This window comes from Spermophilus citellus, assembly GCF_964194105.1.
Source record: "Spermophilus citellus genome assembly, chromosome: 6".
Classification (NCBI taxonomy): Eukaryota; Metazoa; Chordata; class Mammalia; order Rodentia; family Sciuridae; genus Spermophilus; species Spermophilus citellus.
Window position 1 is genome coordinate 7,852,592 of NC_138187.1, and position 19,862 is coordinate 7,872,453.

General features: G+C 48.6%; 2 protein-coding genes across 8 annotated transcripts in view; one reads left to right on the plus strand and one right to left on the minus strand.

Moving 5' to 3' along the window:
- Positions 1 to 7,054, minus strand: part of CRAMP1 (cramped chromatin regulator homolog 1) — a 60,238-nt gene extending 53,184 nt beyond the window's left edge. For 3 of the 7 annotated variants that reach the window (XM_081298521.1, XM_081298516.1, XM_081298520.1), the window contains exons 1-2: positions 6,733 to 7,054; positions 5,266 to 5,588 (exon numbers count right to left, since the gene is read on the minus strand). In XM_081298521.1, the coding sequence (XP_081154647.1) occupies positions 5,266 to 5,588; positions 6,733 to 6,788 (379 nt within the window). In that variant the 5' untranslated portion in view covers positions 6,789 to 7,054. Of the gene's footprint in view, positions 1 to 5,265; positions 5,887 to 6,732 lie in introns of those variants that run through there. The other 4 variants (XM_081298522.1, XM_081298518.1, XM_081298517.1 and 1 more) reach the window with 3 other exon arrangements.
- A 142-nt stretch (positions 7,055 to 7,196) lies between these two features.
- IFT140 (intraflagellar transport 140) overlaps positions 7,197 to 19,862 on the plus strand; it is a 75,802-nt gene continuing 63,136 nt past the window's right edge. The window contains exons 1-7 of the mRNA XM_081298535.1: positions 7,197 to 8,036; positions 9,112 to 9,288; positions 12,355 to 12,576; positions 15,373 to 15,494; positions 15,609 to 15,751; positions 17,595 to 17,770; positions 19,606 to 19,697. Coding sequence (XP_081154661.1) covers positions 9,142 to 9,288; positions 12,355 to 12,576; positions 15,373 to 15,494; positions 15,609 to 15,751; positions 17,595 to 17,770; positions 19,606 to 19,697 — 902 coding nt within the window. The 5' untranslated portion in view covers positions 7,197 to 8,036; positions 9,112 to 9,141. The remainder of the gene's footprint in view (positions 8,037 to 9,111; positions 9,289 to 12,354; positions 12,577 to 15,372; positions 15,495 to 15,608; positions 15,752 to 17,594; positions 17,771 to 19,605; positions 19,698 to 19,862) is intronic.

The following is a 19,862-nucleotide window of genomic DNA, read 5'->3' on the forward strand; positions in this document are numbered from 1 at the left end:
AAAAGAAAGAAAGAAAAAGAAAGGGCTGCAGATATAGTTCAGTGGTAGAGCACTCCTGCTCAGCTCCCAGCACCTCAAAAGAAAAAAGTGAAAGAAATCTGAAGGAAACAGGCTCCCCCAGCAGCAAGCTCTCTGAAACCAAGAATGATGTTTAGGTCCCCAGACCCAAGCCTGGCACAGGCCTCACACAGCAAATGTTCAATGATAGCTCCTGGGCCAGTGCAGACAGATAAGGGACCTCTGGGTACCCCAGCTGCAGTGGCCTCCTGAGGTCTTCTCTACTCCTCACTAGGCCCACATCAGCATAAATCAGGTCCTGAGACCCTCCACCACGGACTGCACCCTTTCCTCTCAGCCCAAGGCAGGACCACAATTCTCCAGCTGCTCCACTGCCACCTGGCTTCTATTGCGCTAGCTTATGTCTCCCCAGTTCCAACAGCCAACTCTTTGGCCTTCCAACCAATCATCTCTTCCATAGCCCACTCTCTAGAACCTGCACTTGAGGGACACAGCCATGTGGCCTAGGCCTCCGACTCTAGCTCTAGACAAGGAACACCACAGTTTCACCTTCACTTCTCCCGTCACCCATGCCCTCTTTCTCCAACGCCCTCATACTACCCTAGGAAGACAAAAATCACTCTTTCACCTGAACTGGAAAAGCTGAGGCACAGATGGAGAAGCCATACCCCTGCTTGGTACCCAACAGGCCTGGGAAGAATAGAACTCGTGCTGTAATAGCACCTTCAAACCACACAAAGCTCAGCTCCGACTCATCCTCACAGTTTAGAAACAGGGAAACTGAGCTACTACACATGAAAGACCCAAGGTCAACAGGCAGCGAGAGCTAAGCCTGAGCCCAGGGCATCTTCCTATGCTATGCTGCTGGACACCTCCACACTGACAGCATGCACCACCCTGTTCTTCTTGGGGCCACCATAACACACGTCAGTCAGTGGGCTGCTTCTTCACACATAAGGCTACTGGACTCAGTTTGAAAGGAGAGGAAACTTGACCTTGAGGTCCCCTCTCACTTTTGAAAGATGAGAAAATCAAGAAATTAAGTGACTCAACCAAAGTCACCTGGCTAATGAATGGCAGGACTTAGAACTTTGGAAGTTTTCTACTGCTTAAAAAAATAAAAATAAATCTTGTAACTTAGGTAAGATACAGAGGACGTCATTGCAATCCATATTAAACTGGAAACTACAATCCAGAGCAGCATGAGGAACACAATGACTGTCCTGGTGGCCCACAAGACTCTGGTTCACTTGGTCCATTCTCTCAGAAAGGCATTTTCAGGATCACCTCATGGAAGAATGTCTTCAGGCTGATCTGCTCCCAACTCCAGCACAGGGAATTGTCCCATGGCCTTTGTCTGCAGCATGAGAAGGCAAGGACCCTTCACAGAGCTACAAACGTGGGAACAACACAATGTGTATTTTCACAGCACCTTCGAGATATGCAAAAGCACAGCTTCACCTCATTTCCACAGTGTGCAGTCACTGTCCCCATTTCAGAAACAGGGAGACTGAGGCTACCAAAACATCAGTCTCAAGGTCATCAAGCAGCAAAAACCAAGTCTGAGACCAATCCTGACATCAAACCACTAAGGCCACCATGGCTACCTCGGTTTACAACACACCCGGTTGAGGCAGAAGGTCCAAAGTGGTCTCCCTGGGGTTCAGTGCCTTTCCCAGCATAGGACATTCTCGTCAGGCGCTGGTTCAAGCACCTTTACTTTCAGGGGCCCAGATGTGGCTAAGGGAAGATCATCTCTACCAAGTCACACAGGAAATGGTTCAAGCAAGCCAATTCCCAGTGAGTGTCACCTTGATGGTAAATTTGAATGCCTTCTACTGGTGCAGTCCAGTAGTCATCCACACACAAGGTTGCCGCCTGACTCCACGTGACAGAGGCTTGACCAACAGACACAACCCTCCCAATGCTCCTCGTAGCACCAGTCTTTGCATATGTCATTCATGTGCTTCAGTTGTGCCTGAAAAGCTCAGTCCAGGGTCACCAGCCTCTGGGACATCCTCCAAGCTCTAAAGATGAGCTCTGATGAGAATCTCTGTGTGACATTTTCCTCTGTCAGCACCAGTCTCTAAAAGTGGCCTGGGCCTCAGTTCTCATAACCCACCGAGCACAGGTGGGTCTGGTCACAGAGTTGGACCACATGCACTGTCCTTAATGTCACACAGGTAGGAGAGGGTTGGCTGTGAATGGGACAAGACAAGTCCTCCTTTTTTTCTCTTGTTCTCCTACACAGGTCTGAAGGCATTCAACACAGCTCAATGTAACTGCCCAAGCATGGCCTAGCAGGTTCCAGGCAGTCCTCACTGCATCTAAGTTCAGAGACTGGACACTTAGCCTGTGGTCTTGTGATAATCTGAAGTCTCTTTCCTCCTGAGAGCACAGAGCCAAGACTTCTCAGCCAGCACTACTATGCCTCAGCCCGGACAAGGCACAGGTCCTAATGAAAAGCTAAGGAGAGTGACCAGAGCAGAGCCAAGAAGAGTCTGCACCTTCCACACACGACCACCTATCTGCACAGAGAAGGGCAGCATTCTCCTGGGGGTTCAGGCTAGGCAAAGGCCCACCAGACACAGATGGATGCTGATTTCAGCAAATTAATCTCCTGAAATACTCTCTTAAGAACACACGGAATCCAAGATGTTGTTGCACAGTTGTCTCCTTCCTCTCTAAACATTATGGTAAGCTCTTTGCCACAAGCTCTACTGACTTGTGTTAAAAGGAACCTGGCCTTCAGGCACAGTGAACAGCTTCCCCTCAGCCATGCAAGCAGAGAGTCTTAGAAGACTGGTGCCATACTGGAAAGAGGTTTCAATCAGCAGCCATGTAGCAACTCCAGGATGGAAGCCCGGTCCCAACTGCTGGTTCAAACCTCTTTTCAGTATGGTGTCAGTGTCTCTAAAGCTGATTACCACAGGTGAGACACTTCAAAAGACATCTTTTGAAACCACCTAGAAACTGGAAGCAGTCCATGGGGTATAGAGACACTTAATTATCCCCACTTATAGACAAAGGAATTGAGGTTCTGAGAGATGGGCTAGTTTGCACAGGGTCAGCCAGGTCATGAACTGGCCAATAGGGAAAGGCATCGCGGATGATGTCTCTGAACTTGGGTTCTATAGACAGTCTCTCAAACTCTGGATTTTAATCTCAAATACATTCTCTGGTCATTCTGGCAGTGTGGCAGAGCTAGAGAAGTTAAGCAAATCCACCCATTTCTGGTTTGCAGTTTACTAAACAGGTTGAACACAGATTTCAACAACAAACTTCAGTTTCTATACTCAACCAAAAGTAAGTTAGGAATGCCAGATGCTCTACACACAGGTACTAAGTGTTAGCTACCATGTCTATCAATTCAAAATGAATCTGGAATCATACTAGAAAAAAATTTTTCATGGAAGTCAATGGAAGAGTCTATTATTATTTGGAGAAAAAAACTCAGTCACACCTGACTTCTTGCACAGCTGATGAAGGCAATGGGGAAGATTCAGGGTGTGGTGAAGTACATCCAAATGGCCCTGGGGACTGTGAGATGCTGGCAGCCCAGAAGAGGCCTCAGCAGCCCAGGCAGGAAGATGGATGAGCAGCTCTGAAGGTGAAGGAGACAAACTTCCCTCTCCTGAGGGCACTGTTATACCAGGGCTTTACTTTGCATTTTACAACTTTAAAAACAGAATGAAAAGTTATTCTCAGCTTTAAGTCCCACACTGGGACAAGAATCAGAAACAGAAGCACCAATCTGGGCAAGCCACTCAGCTGCAAACACAAAAGCAAACCTCCTTTCATCACTCTGCTACCTGGACAACTCCATCTGGACTGGAGGTCTCAGAGCCCTATAACCTCATGTGTGGGAAGCCAGGAAGTCAGTGCTCTCATGCCCTACATTTCATCCCAGCAGCCACTTCCAGAGGGCAAGCCATCACTACTATTCATTCTCTCAAAGCACAGACACTTCTCTGATGGAAAGGCAAATCTGAGAGGTTAAATGAGGGGAGCAAGATCTAAGGGTCAGGCTGGGGATGTGGCTCAAGCGGTCGTGCACTCGCATGGCATGCGTGCGGCCCAGGTTCGACCCTCAGCACCACATACAAACAAAGATGTTGTGTCCACCGAAAACTAATAAATAAATAAATAAATAAATAAATAAATAAATATGTAAAAAAAGATCTGAGGGCCAAGGAGATGGGGACTATGGACTCCAGAGGGACTCCAGGTCCAGAACTTCTGAAACTATCACTACCACAAAGGCTCCCAAGGAGCTTACATGAGCTAGGTTCAGACCAGAGGAATGGAGGTGAGCTTATAAGCAGCAACCGGAAGCTGCTTTTTACAAAACAAACAGTGCCAGTAAAGCAAACTAATGTTTTCCTAACAAACCAGCAGTTCTCATACCAAAATAAACTTGTCTGAGGCAAGTTTTAATTTCTGAAACATACAATGTTACCTTATACTTACACCTTAAAATTAGTATATGCTGACGTCAAATTTCTTTATCAATTAGTAAGGTCATGAATCCCAAAGCCTGTGCTCTTCGGTACTGAATGAGTGAATTTCATGGAACACATTTGAGACAGATCTACCAAAGAAGTAACCTGTTAGCTCTTGAAATATTTTCTTTTTAAGACTACCAGTCTATTTAATAAACTAAAATTAATCTTCCCCAAGGAACTAAGTGAAAGTCTTTTCCCCCCACTGGAAACTCACATTTGCTACTTATAAAGAATGCAACAAACTTGTTCTGAAACAAAAAATAAAAGCAATTCGCCTGGAAATTTTAAGAAAAAACACAAAGCTAAAATACAGATAAAAGCAGACACCCAAGAAGTATGGATACATGGAGGACAAAAATAACATTTGCTGTATTACTTAGTGGGGCCCTAGCAAAGCATTAATATTCTCAACCCCTGGCAACACAAGGACAAACACAAGAGCTAACTCTTGAGGTCAGTCCCTAATCCTGACCCTGACCCTGACCCTAGGGCAGTGGAGGATCCTTCCAGTGGCGCCAAGCTGGCCTCAGTTCAAACCCTATGGGCCATCAGAACCTTCAGGCCCCTTCAAGTCCAGAGCACCTGAACGGAGGCCAACCCTTATCAGCCACCCAAGGGAGTCTGAAAAGCCAGATCTTTGTTGCACTCCCACCTGATGTCCAGAAAACAGACAAGGAGTTCCCTCTCTAACCTGTGTCCCACCAGCCCAGGTCCTCCCGCACCGCGGCCCACGCCCGCCTACCTCTCCCGCGGGGCCCGGAGACACTGGCGCCGCAGCCCGCCGCGTCTTTCCGGGGCCTTTTGCTCTGCGGCCGCACGCTGGACCGGAGGAAGTGGTGCTGGTCTTGCGGGCTGCCCTGCGGAGGGCAGGGCGCAGGCGGCGCTCCGGGGGGCGCGGGGCCGTCGGCCCGCGGGCTGGGCTCGGCCCTCTTTGTGCCACTGCCGTCCTCCGCCGCGTCGCCGCCAGGCGCCTCGCCCTCCAGCGACTCCTCATCCGCAGCCCTCTTGCCCAGCTTCTTGAGGCCTTCCTCCCCGCTGCCGGCGTCGCCCAGCTTCACTGTCATCCTGCAGCGGGGAGAGGGCGAGGCGCGGTGAGGCGGCGCCAGGCGCAAGTTTACCGCCGGGCCGCAACATGGCGGCCGCTGTTGTTCAGCCCGCCCGCCGCCCGGCCGCCGCCCCGCGCCCCGGCCCGCCGCCGCCCTCCCCGCGCGGGGCTCGGGCGCGCACCTGCCCGCAACCGCCCAGGTCCGAGGCCACGCAATAACCGAGCGCCAGCCTGCGAGGGAAGCTCTGCGACCCAAGGTCGCCGCCCGCCCGAAGCTGGCCGCAGGGTGACAAGCTACGGGAGGGAACCCTCTCTCCAGGCAAGAGAGGCTCAATGCTCCTGGGTTTTGCCGACCAAAACGCTTTTGCAACAATGGAGCCCGTTGCGTGGAACAGGTTGGGGGCACCCGGGGAAAGTGACAGCACAGTTATGTCCGGGTCCAGTTGCAAGAATCGGTAGGGGAGAATTGAGTAAACTGTATTTCCGACAATTAATAAAATTTCTGCATTAACTGCTACCTGCACAAATGTAAATTTTTCTTAAATGCAACAACTAAAACTGTCTGCAGCCCAGAAAGCACAGCCACATGAAATAAACTAAAAAAATCAGGTGCATGCCAGCATCTTCAGCGCAGACAAGGTCCGGACTGTGTCCCTCCACATGCGTGGACACGGCGTTCAACAAAATGCTGCACAGGGCCTCAGAAATACATAGACACTGGCAAAACTTGCAACAACACGCTACTGTGAAGTTATCTCTCCCAAAACGGTGTGCAGCAGTTCTCATCTAATGCAACCAACCTTTAAAAACGCTGCCACGGAACAGAACTATGCCAGACACGTACCCAAACTAAAGGACTCCAGGGCACAAGGCACCTCGCCCCTCGTCCTCAATCTGCCCATTTCCACCTGGCCCAACCCCAAGTAACCAAGGCTTCCCGGTGGGCCGGGATGCCGGCCGCCCACTCTCGGGGCAGTCCTTCCCCCTCTGCTAAGTACCGCACGCCAGCCCCGGTGGCGTGCACCAGTCGCGCGCCAGTCCCCGAACTCCATCATTTCCTGACGGAGGCAGGCACCGGCACGGAGGGCCCGGTCCGGCCCACACCCTTTGTCCCATCTCGAAGTTGAGAGGCTCGCCTCCCCGAGGGGCGAGTTGCGTCCGCACCGCGCGGTTCCCGAGCTCTGAGGCCTCCGAACGCAGCCAGCCGTCACCTTCGTCATCCACGCCTCGCGGCAGCTTGGTTCCCCGGCTCCCCGGGCCTCCGCGAGCGTCAACAGAATGGGCCGGGCCCGGCAGCGCCGGCAGCGGCTAGACCGCGGCGCGGGGCTGGGAGCCGCGCGTCGGACACGGTCGCCGAGCGGCGCTGGCCCCGCAGGTCCGCTCCGCGGCTGACGGGGCTGCGGGCGCCGCTGCTGCCGCCGCTCGGCCTCCGAGGCCCGGCCCGCCGCGCTCAACACAGTTCCGGTTACGGCGGCCGCCGACGACGCGGAGACGGCGACGGGGCGGGGCGGGCGTCGCGCGCGGGGGCGAGCACGCCGAAGCTTTCTGGCGGGCGCGCCCCCCCAGCAGCTCTACCATAGGCCAGAAGCGGGCGGGCGCACTCGCACGCAAGGGCTCTGAGGGCGGACCCGAGACGCGAGGCGTGTTGTGACGCCGGCCTCGCGCTTGTGCGGGCCGTGCGTTGCCTCCGATTGGCGGAACGACAGCCAATAGGGTCAACGACCTAGTAGTGATTGGCCGCGGCCGTGTTGACGGATGCGTGAGAAGAAAACGCTGCCTCAGCGCTGCGTCTTGAATCGCGCGCGAACCCCAGCTAGGACCTGCAAGGTTAGGAGCTCAGAGCTGGTGGTCACTTTCCTTCACCGTAGTGATGAAGGAACGTTTTTGAAACTCCAGTATCTACCAAAGTGGGGCTTAAAAAACGAACGGTCCCCTGCATACGTGCGCACTCCACGCCTCTCGGAATTCCACCCGTTCTCCGGAGCGGACACTGCTACTGCTGCGTCCGCTTTCGACGGCACCGTCTGTCTGCAGGCCAGGCGCCGCTGGGGTGCGCACGGCCCCAGGCTCCTGGAGGCGTCGCGCGGCACTGACGTACTGGATGCGTCCCACAAGCGGGAACGGCGTGGGCCATGGCCTGTCGCGGGGAAGCGCTGGCCCCGCGCCCTTCCTTCTGAGGTGACGCAGCGGAACCCGCAGAGAGCCACGGAACAGCACGCTGTCTGCCCGAGGTCGGCATTGTCCCAATCGCCCCCTCCATCCCTGAGCGGCCGCAGCTGGCTGGCGCTGTGCCTCCGTGACTGAGCCGCCGCGGGGAGGTGCGCCGAGTGCTGCCGACCGCCTTCGGCTCTTTCCGCCACTCGCGCGCTTTGGGCGGCCTCGGTGGTGAGTAGCTCTTCCTCTGCCGCTTCCGCCTCCCAGGCGCGGCGTTGTCCTGACAACGCGGACGGCGCAGAGGCTACGGTCAGGTGAGTGATGGAGCCCGGCAAGCGGGCCGGGCCTGAGTCGAGGTGGGCCTGCTGAGCCCCATCCGCGCCCTACCCCGCGACCCCGTGGAAACTGGAGAGCCTTGGCACGGACTGTCACCTCCGGGCACGGTCCCAGGGCCCTAGCTGGCCATGCGTTATGATGTGGGTCGCTCTGGACCGACGCGGTGGGGAGTGGGCAGTGCCATCCGCGTAGACAGGAGTGCAAGAACTCAAAAGCTTCTTGTGCTTTGGCAACCGTCGAGCGTCCTAAAATGATCCCTGTGGTCTGAGTAGACTGCATTGTATCAAACTCTCCTGCGTGACTTTTTCAATATGTCCTTTAGACGCAGCCAGTGACCCTGAGCTCCCCTACAGGGTGACAGTGTAAGGGTGCCCACGGTGAAAGTCGACGCAAGCCCATCCTAGCTCTCCTTGCACAGTGGTATCCAGGAGTAATGCTTCTCTTGCTTTGTTACCACGTGACCCTTGGCGGATTCTTGCCCAAAAGTTGGTGTAATGGAGCCCTCAGGCCCTTGAAGACGGACCCTGTAGCTGAGGAGAGTCAATTGGTTACAATAAGTGACTTGTTTCTCCTTTGGCCCAAAGTTATGCATTTGCTAATTATATATCCTAGATACTGGGAGCTACTTTTAGTCAATAAATGTAAGAACTTGTTTCAAACTGAGGTGGTTAATAGGTTGCAATTAAGTAACTGTTGTTAGCATCTGCCTCCTTGAGTTTACCTTAGTAACTTTTAAAATTATACAGGTAATCGTTATGCTAAAACCTTGTTAAAATGATGATGCAGGCCTCAGTGCTGGCTGGCTTTCATTCTTTCATTTTTTCTTTGATGGCCACAAGTGTTTTTCTTTTCCATCATATCGTGGTCACTCCAGGGTTAGGGTTCTTTACTTCTAATTTTGTATTTTTTCTCTATCAGAAATCTCTTCCAAGTAAAATTGCCTGCATCAGTCCAAAGGAGCATTTTTTAAGTTGCCAAATGCCTTTAAGATTACATGTTTGCTTCCCTTTCATAATTCTATAGTTGTTCTTAGTTAATTTTTCCCCCTTGTAGGTTTCAGCCCAGCCAGATCTGTGTTTCATCATGGCCCTCTACTTTGACCATCGAATCAAAGCCCCAGAAGCAGTTGGGTCCCCTTCCCACATCAGTTGGCACCCTGTTCATCCGATCTTGGGGGTCGCCTCCCTGAGTACAACCTCAGGGGGTGTTGTGGATATCTATCTGGAACAGGTGAGCAATCAGAAGCAACAATTCTGATTTTAGTAGATCCTGCCTTATTTTTCTTTTATTTTTGAATACACTTGTATGTGTGACTACACGAGCGCTGTTCTAGCTTTATCCTTATCAGTTCTCCCTGAGGTCTAGATTCATAAGATTATAAATACCCTAGTATGTGGCAGTTCGTTTACCCCTGCCACTTAGGTTTGTTGACGTATTTAGGAAAACTTAAGACTACTTCAATTCATGGCTATGGGCCTCTAGCATTGTCTTGACTCCTGACCACTCATAAGCTTCCTCTTTGACTCTTTTATCTAGCTGTTTGAAACCATAGTAGTTTCCTGTGGCTGTCATAACAAATAACCACAAACTGAGTGACTTAAAACGCTAGAAGCTGGGCATAGTGATGCAAACTTATAATCCCAGCAACTCGTGAGGCTCAGGCAGAAGCATCGAAAGTTCAAAGCCGTCTAAGCAACTTACTAAGTTGTCTCTAAATTTAAAAAAAAAAAAAAAGTGGGGCGGGGGCAGGGGGGCATCTTGGGGATATGGCTCAGTGATTAAGCATCGCTGGGTTCAAACCTTGGTACAAAAAAAACCAATAGAAATTCTTTCTTGCTCTCTGTAGGCCAGAAGTCTAAAATCAAGGTGTTGGCAGGGTTGTACTTTCTGAAATCTGTTCCATGTCCTTGCCTTGGCTTCTGTTGTTGCCAGAAGTCTATGGTGTCCCTTAGCTTTTAGAGTCTAGTTTCTCCTGCTGGTGTCATATGGCCTTCTACTCAATGTGTTATTTACCTTCTCTTATTACTTTATTTTAACCCAGGCCCTTGTGCAAACTGGATAAGTACTCTACCACTGAGTTACATCCCCAGTCCCGCTTCTCCTCGTGAAAGGACACCAGTCATATTTGATTAGGGCCCACCCAGTGACTTCATCTTAATTTGCTGATATCTGCAGAGATCATATTTCCAAAAGGGGCATATCAAAGATACTAGGGGTTAGAACTCAAAACTGTCTTTTAAGGCACACAATTCAACAATAATGAAAGTTGTACAAGCTCCTCAAACTCTTAGAACTCCCACCACCACTTTCAGTACACAACACACTTCCTACATCACAAAGAAAATTTGAGTTTCCCTCCCAGGCATTCCCCAGCTTTCTACAGGTTCTCTCACCACTATAACTTCACCCAGCTACCATCACCAGTGACTTCTGTGCAACACCCTCTGAGTGTTTGGGGTGTTCACCCAGCTTATGCATGCCCATGAAGCCTTCTAAACAACAGGCCAGAGAGCATGGGACTTTCTTCCAAAGCTGCCTCAGTGGACTTTGCTCTTTTTCCTTTTCCCAGCAGTGCCATTCCCCAGAGCTTATTTAAGGCCTGGACCTATCTGTCTTCCTCCTCCTATGATCTTGGCCTCCCTGGTTGCTTCAGTTTCCATCTCAATGGGTGACTTGCAAACACCTCTCCTGTACAGAAGGCCTCTCAAGCTGTTGATGGAGATAGAAGTCAACTTCTTTCATGCATCTCTTGGGTGTTTTAAAAAGAAACCTAAACCTACACAAATCCAAAACTTAACTGAAATTTTCTTGTACCCCTACTTTTTTCCGCCTCACATCTCCCTGCAAAAGCTGACTGTTGGCACCTATGAAATATACCTGTCCTGGTCCTGATGCCCAGAACAGAGACTTGGGAAAGACTTGCCATTTCCCTGCCTTGTAATTTGTTGCCTGATTCTTCCAGTTTTACCCCCAGATCCTCTGACACATCTGTGGTTTCTCACTCTGTTGACTCTTCCCTCATCCAAGCTCCTGTCCCCTCTTTCCTGAAGAGCAGTACAACTCTCTCAACTCAAGCTGCTGAGTCCTCATGGGCCTACCCCACTATGTTCCCCCATGGTGGAATTGTAAGCCATCACTCCTCACTTCTACCTCCCCACCCTGCTTCACTCTTAGGATAAGCATGGAATTCCCTTATCTCGCTCCAGTGCCCCCAAGGCCAAGGCTCCGTCTGTATCTCACATCACACTCTTCCATACTCCAAAACCTGCCAAAGTCTGCAACATTCCAGCACTGCACCCACTGCTATTTGCAGTGCAGAACTTCACTTATTCTTCTGCTCAGTTCAGGTGTTGATACTTAAGATGGTAGTGACTTGGTGGCCTCATCCTCAAGGCATGTGCACACCCACCCAGCTCCTCTGAAGCTTGCACCGTCTTTCCTGAGCCCCTCTACACACACAGGAAGCTTTACAAGGGCCACACCTGCTTTACTGGTCAGTTCATCCCTGGTGCCAAGTGTATATTGTAATTTTTCTTGAAAAATAAATATGGCTAAATTCCTAAGTGATTATAACAATTTTAGATGAGATTTTTAGATTTAGAAAATTCAAATGTATTATTGCAAAACTAGTTCATAAAGTATACTTCTAGTGTTTCCAAGTGGCACAAGAAAAATTTTAGAATCTCAAAATAAAAATTTATTGGGCCATGACCAATTCATATTCATACATTTCAGGTGTAACTGGAGATTGCTGGTAAGCCCAGCAGAACTGAGAATATACATATTTATACCCTACACTTCTTAGAAAATAAAAAAATAAGGATATAAGATGTACATTCCATTAACTGTCAAAGCAGTGACCTTATTACATGTCACGGAGCCTTTGGAGAACCATTGTACTCTTGGGAGAATGAGAGTAAACATGGTACATCACTGCTAGTACTATTCCCAAAACACCCTTGACCTCTCAGGTACTAGTGTCTGAAATTTGCTGAAGAATCTTGAGGAAATAGCCCTGACCTGCCCATTTTTGGAGGTAGTATTATTGGAAGCCAGTCTTTATCAGGGAGTGCTCGCTGGCATCAGGCAGCATCGTGAATTTGCAGCCACACTCCTTAATTAGCTCACCATTGTGTCATAATGCTGGTTATCTTCTGCTGGATTAGCTCAGCCAGAGGCAAGGTAACATTTCCTTAATAGATCTTTTAATTGATATCATTGCCATGAATCAGGCAGAAATTCCTGAAGTAACTGCCACTATCCACAATATGGAATTTTACCTCTTCTCCTACATAGGGTGAGCATGTGCCAGACACTCATGTTGAGAGGTCCTTCCAGGTCACTTCCCTGTGCTGGCACCCAACACGGCCAATTCTGGCTATTGGCTGGGAAACTGGAGAAGTGACTGTGTTTAACAAGCAGGACAAGGAGCAGCATGCAGTGCCCCCAACACACACTGCAGATATCACCATTCTCAGGTGGAGCACCAGTGGGAGCTGCCTTGTGTCTGGGGACAGGGTAAGTGCATAGTCGTCTACATCCCCCACTATACTCTTACAGACGTGATGAAGGATAGTAAAAGACCAAATTATTTGAAGTATAATTCCCTAAATTCAACTGATATTGTTGGATGTAATTGGAAGTTTTATTTTATATTTGAAGCAAGGCTTGAAATTTTCATTCTTTAGATCTCATTCTATGGCAAAGGTATGTCTGTAATGTTTTAAATGAACTTCAGAAAATTGTATTCATAGAGATGGAGTGAATGTCCCAGATACTGTCACTTTTATGATACTCAGGAGTCCCTTATTTCCAAGGACATGCTCCTCAGTTACCCAGGAGTCCCTAGTCCTGCTCACATAGCTTAGATACAGGTGCTCCAGGTGTTGGCATGCAACAATTTTTTTTTTCCCCAAAGCTGCAGCCTGGAAATCCAAAATGCTGTGATTCTAATCATGTTTAGGAACCTGGTCACACTGTCAGCCAGGAGATGATTACACTAATAAAGAAAAGTCTCTAGCCAGGTGCAGTGCCACATGCCTGAATCCCTGCTACTCAGGAGACTGAGGCAAGAGGATCACAAATTTGAGTTCAGCCCGAACAACTTGGCGACACCCTGTCTTAAAATTTAAAAGAGCCAGAAGTGTAACTCAGTGGTAGAGGAATTGCCCAGCATGCACAAGACTCTGGGTTCAGTCCCTTTTACCACAAAAATAGAGCATGAGAGAAAGATCTGTAAAGTCAGTTATGGGAAGATTACATGAAGAACAGTGCAGATGAGCATCTTGGAAGATGCTACATGGGATGCATCAAGCACCTTAGTGCTCCGCTCTGTAGAGGGGGCTTGGTGCAAGAGAAGGAGCATTTTTGTTTCTCTCCTTTCCTGCATTGTTTCCTCACTGTGCAAGCATTATTCTTTTGACTTTTTTTTGTTTGTTTTGTTTTGTTTTTGTTTTTTAATATTTATTTTTTAGGTGTAGATGGACACAACACAATGCCTTTATTTTTATGTGGTGCTGAGGATCGAATCTGGGTCCTGCCCGTGCTAGGCGAGCGCTCTACCACTGAGCCACAATCCCAGCCCATAACTTTTTTTTTTTTTTTTTTTTAAGAATTATTAACAAGGGCTGTGGCTGTGGCTCAGTAGTAGAGCGTTTGCTTAGCATGTGCGAAGCACTCAGTTCGATCCTAAGCACCACATATAAATAAATAAATGTATTATGTTTATCTACAATTTTAAAAAATTATAGATGAAACCAGTAGTCTTTTTCTTTTTCATAAAACTATCAGTCAAGAATAATCACTTTGATAATAGGTACTGTTCATATTATTTGTATACTCATGTCACACACTGTTTTAGATCTTGCAGAGCTTAAGCTGCTTTTAAAGCTGACTTGATTTGAAAATCCTGTTCTTTCTACAATAAAGGTGATGTCAGCCAGCATTTGGGGATGTTGGAGTTGGTACTGATTGAAAGGAGGGTGGGGAGAAGAGTTGGCACCTGTTAAAATATCTACTTGCCTTGAGCTGGGAAACCCCTTGGGCGGGGTGCTGGGCATTGAAGTGAAAGTGCAAATGGAGTACCTCCATTTGGCAGAGCTTGGCTTGAACCCTCCAGGTACCACATCCACCTGGACAAATTCTGATTGTCGTCTCCTTGCACACTTAGACTTGTCTAGCACCTGCCTGTGCCATTGATCTGATAATTGATAATTTCAAAATTGAACATAAATCATACCTCACCAGATCTTTGTTTCTAATGCCATTCTCAATAAAAGGAGTGAGGGCTTTTTGGAGAAATGACTAATTCTAGGGCTGGAACAGGAAAATGAACCCAGAGAATCTTGGAGTGCCAGAAAGTCAAGAAGTACTTCTAACCGCTCCATGATACGGACCTGTCAAAGGGACACAGGACCCAACTGGAAAAGCTCCTAGTGGTTAAATCTAGACCAGTTTGAGCAAAAAATAAGCAATCCAAAGTAGGAAAATATCCTTGAGTCCATGCTGATGTAGATTTGTGATTAAATGGTAGAGCAGAAACAAACCCCATGTTGAAGAATCCCAAATAATTTGTGGAGACACTCTGCCTTAAGAAGGCAAAACATGGCTCTCCACCCCTTGAGTGTGGGCTGCATGAGGTGGACATACTACCTCCCCCAGGCTGCTGAGGTTAGCTCCCATGGTTATGAGCCCTGTTGACTGTGTGTGATATGAGGGCACTCCCCCAAAACCCACAGCCCCCATCTAGTCATAGGGAAACCTAAGACGGATCCCAGCAGAGGGGCATCCTGTGCCATACCTGAATGACAGGGTCATCAACCAGCAAGGAATGTCTGAGAAACTCACTCCAAGAGGAGATGTGAGGACCAAACATTATGGGATCCTAGGCGAGCTTTAAAAAAAAAGCAATAGGGAAAGCTTCGGAGATCTAAAGTATGGGTGTTAGTTAATAGCAACATAATGGTATTTATTCATTAATTCTGTGAAATGTGCTGTACTAATAATAGGGGTGTCTGGATGTCATATGTGGGGATTTTTTACATTATCTGTGTGGTCTTGGAATAACTCAATCTACTCCAAAATTGTTATTTGTAAAAACTGAACATATTTCAGTTGGTAGCTCTGGAGTGAGTCAGGAGAAGATGCAGAGAAAAGTTTCTGCTTCTTTAAACACTTGAATAGTTTGAAATTTTCTTGGAGCCCATACAGTGGTTTTGTAATTTCTTTGGGTGAGGAACTTGCCTGTGTTCTGCTCTGCCATCTGCCGGTCACTTTTCAAGACAGTTTCGTGCACGTGCTGTTGGCCTTTTGCAGCTTGGTGTCCTGCTCCTCTGGAGGTTGGATCAAAGGGGTCGAGTACAAGGCACGCCCTTGCTGAAGCAGGAATATGGAAAGCACCTCACTCATTGCATTTTCCGGCTCCCCCCACCCGGCGAGTAAGTGTGAGGCTCCTACTAGACCTTGTCTTCCTCCTGGGTGAGTGTGTGGCTCCTGACCCTGAGTGTCTGTTACTGCAGGATTCCTGATCGCCCTGTTATGTCTGCCTTTAGGGACCTGGTTCAGTTGGCAAAGGCAGCAGTGAGTGGTGATGAGAAAGCCTTGGACATGTTTAACTGGAGAAAAAGCGGCTTTGGAAGTTTCCTGAAGATGGGGTCTCAAGAGGGCCTGTCGTTCTTTGTCAGTCTGATGGATGGTGAGAAACTGCAATTGTAATTCTAGGATTCAATGTTTTAGGGGTGTCTGGCAAGGATTGTAAGCTGATGGTGGTACTTTGGGGTGAAATAATGAAAGGTGGGCACACCTGTCTTGGGGCGCTGCATTGCACCAGTTGATTCTCTGAGAACACTGCTCTGTTCTGGAAGAGATAAAACAAGCTTAATTTGTGTTGAAGGGTTTTCATAAGCTTTTAATCAACAGTTTCTGCACAGCACCAGAGGCATTGGTTTTGAAAATACTATTGTGGTTTTTAAATGCTGTCTGTTATTCAGTCTACATAGTTACCAAGCACCTTGCTAGGAGCTAGGGTGAGGCCTGACCAGAACAGAGCTGGGCTTTGCTTCCGTCTGGCAGCCACAGCCAGACCTCATGGGTGGTCAGTGTTAAGCACCATCTATTGATTCCAATACAACTCCTCCTCAGTGTGAGCAAGGATATAGCCATCTCAGCCAAGACTGAAGCCTAAAGGGGAAAGAGTCTGAGAGTCACACCTGTTTTTGTTGTTGGAAGAGGCCCAGGAGATGAGAGATACACAGGTTGACTGATTTGAGGGGGAGGGAATATGTTAATTAATTTCACCAAATAGCCTGACCATGATGTGAATAAGAGGGCAGGTGGCTGTGGACAGGACTGTGGGGTTTGTAAACTTAGAAGGTAAAGAGATGGAGCTGATGGAGAGGGGAAATCAAAGAAGTCTTAGAAGGGACATCTGAGTGGGCACAGCACAGTGAGATGGCAGGGAGGGGATACCTGAGGGGGTGCATGAGGGTAAGGGTCCCTCAGGAAGAAGAGTCTAGAAGTGGAGTGGGACAAGGCACATCAAGGGAAATATATGCTGGTCACTTGGAAGTGGAAGCCTGCCAAGCTCAGAAAGAGCCTATCTCTGGAGGGATGCAGATTCCCACCTGTCCACCAGGAGCTGTGTTATTCCATGGACCTCTACTTCCCTGAATGGCAGATGGTGATTACATTAATTTTTATCTCATGATTACCTGTAACAGTGCATAACATCAAGCCTACCATACACGTGTCTCTCAATACTAGTCATTGTTACCATTAGCCTAGATGACCTTGAACTCTTTAGTGCAGTGAGAACCCAAGTCATCTATTTGGAGTGAGGTAAGAGACCAGGAGGATAAGAATGCTCTCAGCAAAACTGAGCCAGAGAGCCCTGTGTGCTCTCAAGGGACCTCTCCCACCAAGCTCAGATACCCAAGAGGGAACAGAGGAGAAGAGGCACATGGATAAGCTGGCCAGTGTTGGTGCAGAAGCCATGGCAGGGCCAGAGCAGGGGAAGTCCAGGTGGGGAAAAGGGGGCACTGTGGTTTAGCTGACAGAAAGAATTGAGGAGGATGAGACCAGCGCCCAGTAAGACAGCAGACAGCACATCAGCACTGCAGGCCTGGAAGGACAGGGAGAAGGGTCGTCATTTAGGGCCTTGGTTTAGAGGATGCAGGTGCATCTCAAGATAGTGAACAAGATGATAAAAGATTTAGGAGCCTGCAGAATCAGAGGGATCAGCAATGCAGATGCTAAAAATACCCCAAGAGAGTGGTGAAGAAGATTGACAGCCCAGCTCAAGCAGACCTGATTCAGCAGAGGACCAAGGACAGTCCTGATCTAGATAGGCTTGAACCAGTAGTACGGAGACTTTCTGAGATGGTAGCCACAAGATTATGTACAAATGCTTTATTTTAAATTCTTATATTGAAGTTGTTTTATTTTGAAATATTCTTAAGTAGATAGAAATGGCTGCTCATGAGGGTCGTGGAAATAGACTCATCAGAAGTCCCAGCATAGTGACTCACCTCTGTCCCTAGGGACAGTTCACTACGTGGATGAGAAAGGCAAGACCTCCCAGGTGGCATCCACAGACAGCTCCATCCAGATGCTGTTCTACATTGAGAAGAGGGAGGCACTGGCAGTGGTCACAGAGAACCTTCTGTTGTTCCTGTTCATGGTGACACCTGAGGGCGAAGCTGATGAGGTGATGAAGGTAGGTGGGAAAGCAGGGTCCTGGGGCACCTGACTGCCTGCCATGTTGAGGAGCTGGGGTCTGGATTCTCCTGCCTACTCTGCCCTTTCTTTCTTGGTTAGCAAGACTGAAACAGCTGTCATCTTGGTTCTGGGGCAGCTAAACTATTTCATGTCACTTTTTATCATCATAGGACAGTTTGCACTTTGGTGAGGGAAATGGAAAGTTTTCTGATACTTCTGGGCATATGTGGGGACGGTTGCGGGAGCCCAGGCTATGCCCTTTTTTTGTTGTTCCCCTGGTACCAGGGATTGAACCCAGGGGCGCTTAACCACTGAGCCATGTCCCCTGCTCTATTATATATTTTATATAGAGACAGGGTCTCTCTGAGTTGCTTAGGACCTTGCTAAGTTGCTGAGGCTGCCTTCGAACTTACAATCCTCCTGCCTCAGCCTCCTAAGCCACTGGGATTACAGTGTGGCCACTGTGCCAGGCCAGGCTGCCCCTCTGAAGTGGTTAACTCAAAGCCCATGGACTTCAGGTATGGCAAGAATAATACCACTCACCTTGTAGCACCTCATTCAACTTCTACAATAGTTAGGTGGGACATGGGATATTGCCCTCATTTTCCATCCATGTCCAGGAAAAGAGCTTTGAGGAGACTTGCTCAATGTCTGAAAGACCAGATGGTTATCACCTGGTATATGTGGACTGTGCTCTATACCACAGTCTTTCACATCTGTGGTTTGCCCAGGCGTTGGTTTACCCAATGTGTATGTGTTACTTGGGGAGGAGTATTTTTATGTGGTTCCTGAAAGACACCATTGTATCCATGAAGGACAGAGCATGGGATGCTAGCTCTGGAGTCATCCCTGCAGGCAAAGGTAGCAGCTTTCATGTGCTTCTGTTTAAGGTTGCTCAACCACCCAGTGCAGCTCACTGAGGGTGCTGTTGCCTACCATCCTCCTGGTAGTTTGTTGACTTAGACTGTAGAAACTCATCCTCCTTGGATAACACTGAACTCTAAACATATTCCTGTAGATTACAGAGTTAATTATTTTGTAAGTCAATCTGAGTTTGGTCATGCTGTAACAGCAGCTGAGAATGTGGTTACTAAGTCATGTGGATGTGGGGTCTTAGTCAGCCAGGGCCACCCTAACATCCAACCACAAATTTTATGGCTTAATGTCAGATATTTCTCATTTGTAGTCTAGGCCAGTTCTGGGTTGGAAGTCCCAGATCAAGGATGTAGTCAACTCATGTCCTGGCTTGCAGACAGCCCTCTCTTACTTGACCCTCACATGGAGGCAGGGCAGAGCAGGATAGAGAGCATGTTGGAGGTTAGGGTGAGCACCACAGTCCTATTAGATGAGGCCCCGATTGCCCCACCCACCCTAAGGTGTCCAACATTAATGCTTCCTAAAGGCTCTGTCTGCAGATAGAGTCACATTGGTGTTTAGGGCTCCAGCATGTGAACTTTAGGGAGAGAGAATTCAGTCTTAGCACCTGGCTTCAGGTGCCCTGCTCAGCTGCTGAACTGGCTGGCAGGCCCTGAACTAGTTTGTCTCTGCAAAATGGGGATAGTAAGACTAGCCAGAAAGGTGTGGTTGAGACTGAGCAGGGAAGAGATTCCTGCCATGCAGTATGCATTAGGTGGCCATCATTTCACAGATGAGTCATTGTTTGCTTTAGCCTCTCCATACTAAAAACCAAAGATACCTCTCAGTTGTCATCATTTGCCCTGTGTTTCATCCACTGAGTGAGTCTCCATGAAATCACTGAAGACCAGATTCTAACCTAACAGGGTCTCAGCAGGAGCCATGTGCTTTTCTCTGGTTGCTTTTTTTCTTGTACAGGTGAAGCTAAGTGGGAAAAGGGGTCGCCAGGCAGACGTCGCTTTGATTGAGGGCAGTCTTCTCGTGATAGCCACAGGGGAAGCAGTTCTCAGGTGAGAGCTTGTCTTTTCTGTGCGCACTTCTGGAAAATCCTGTCAGGAACAGACTTTTAAGTAGACTTTTCCTGGAGAGAAGAATACATAAAGAAAATTTAGCTGGGCACAGTCATGCATGCCTATAATCCCAGCAACTCGGGAGGATGAGATAGGAAGATTGCA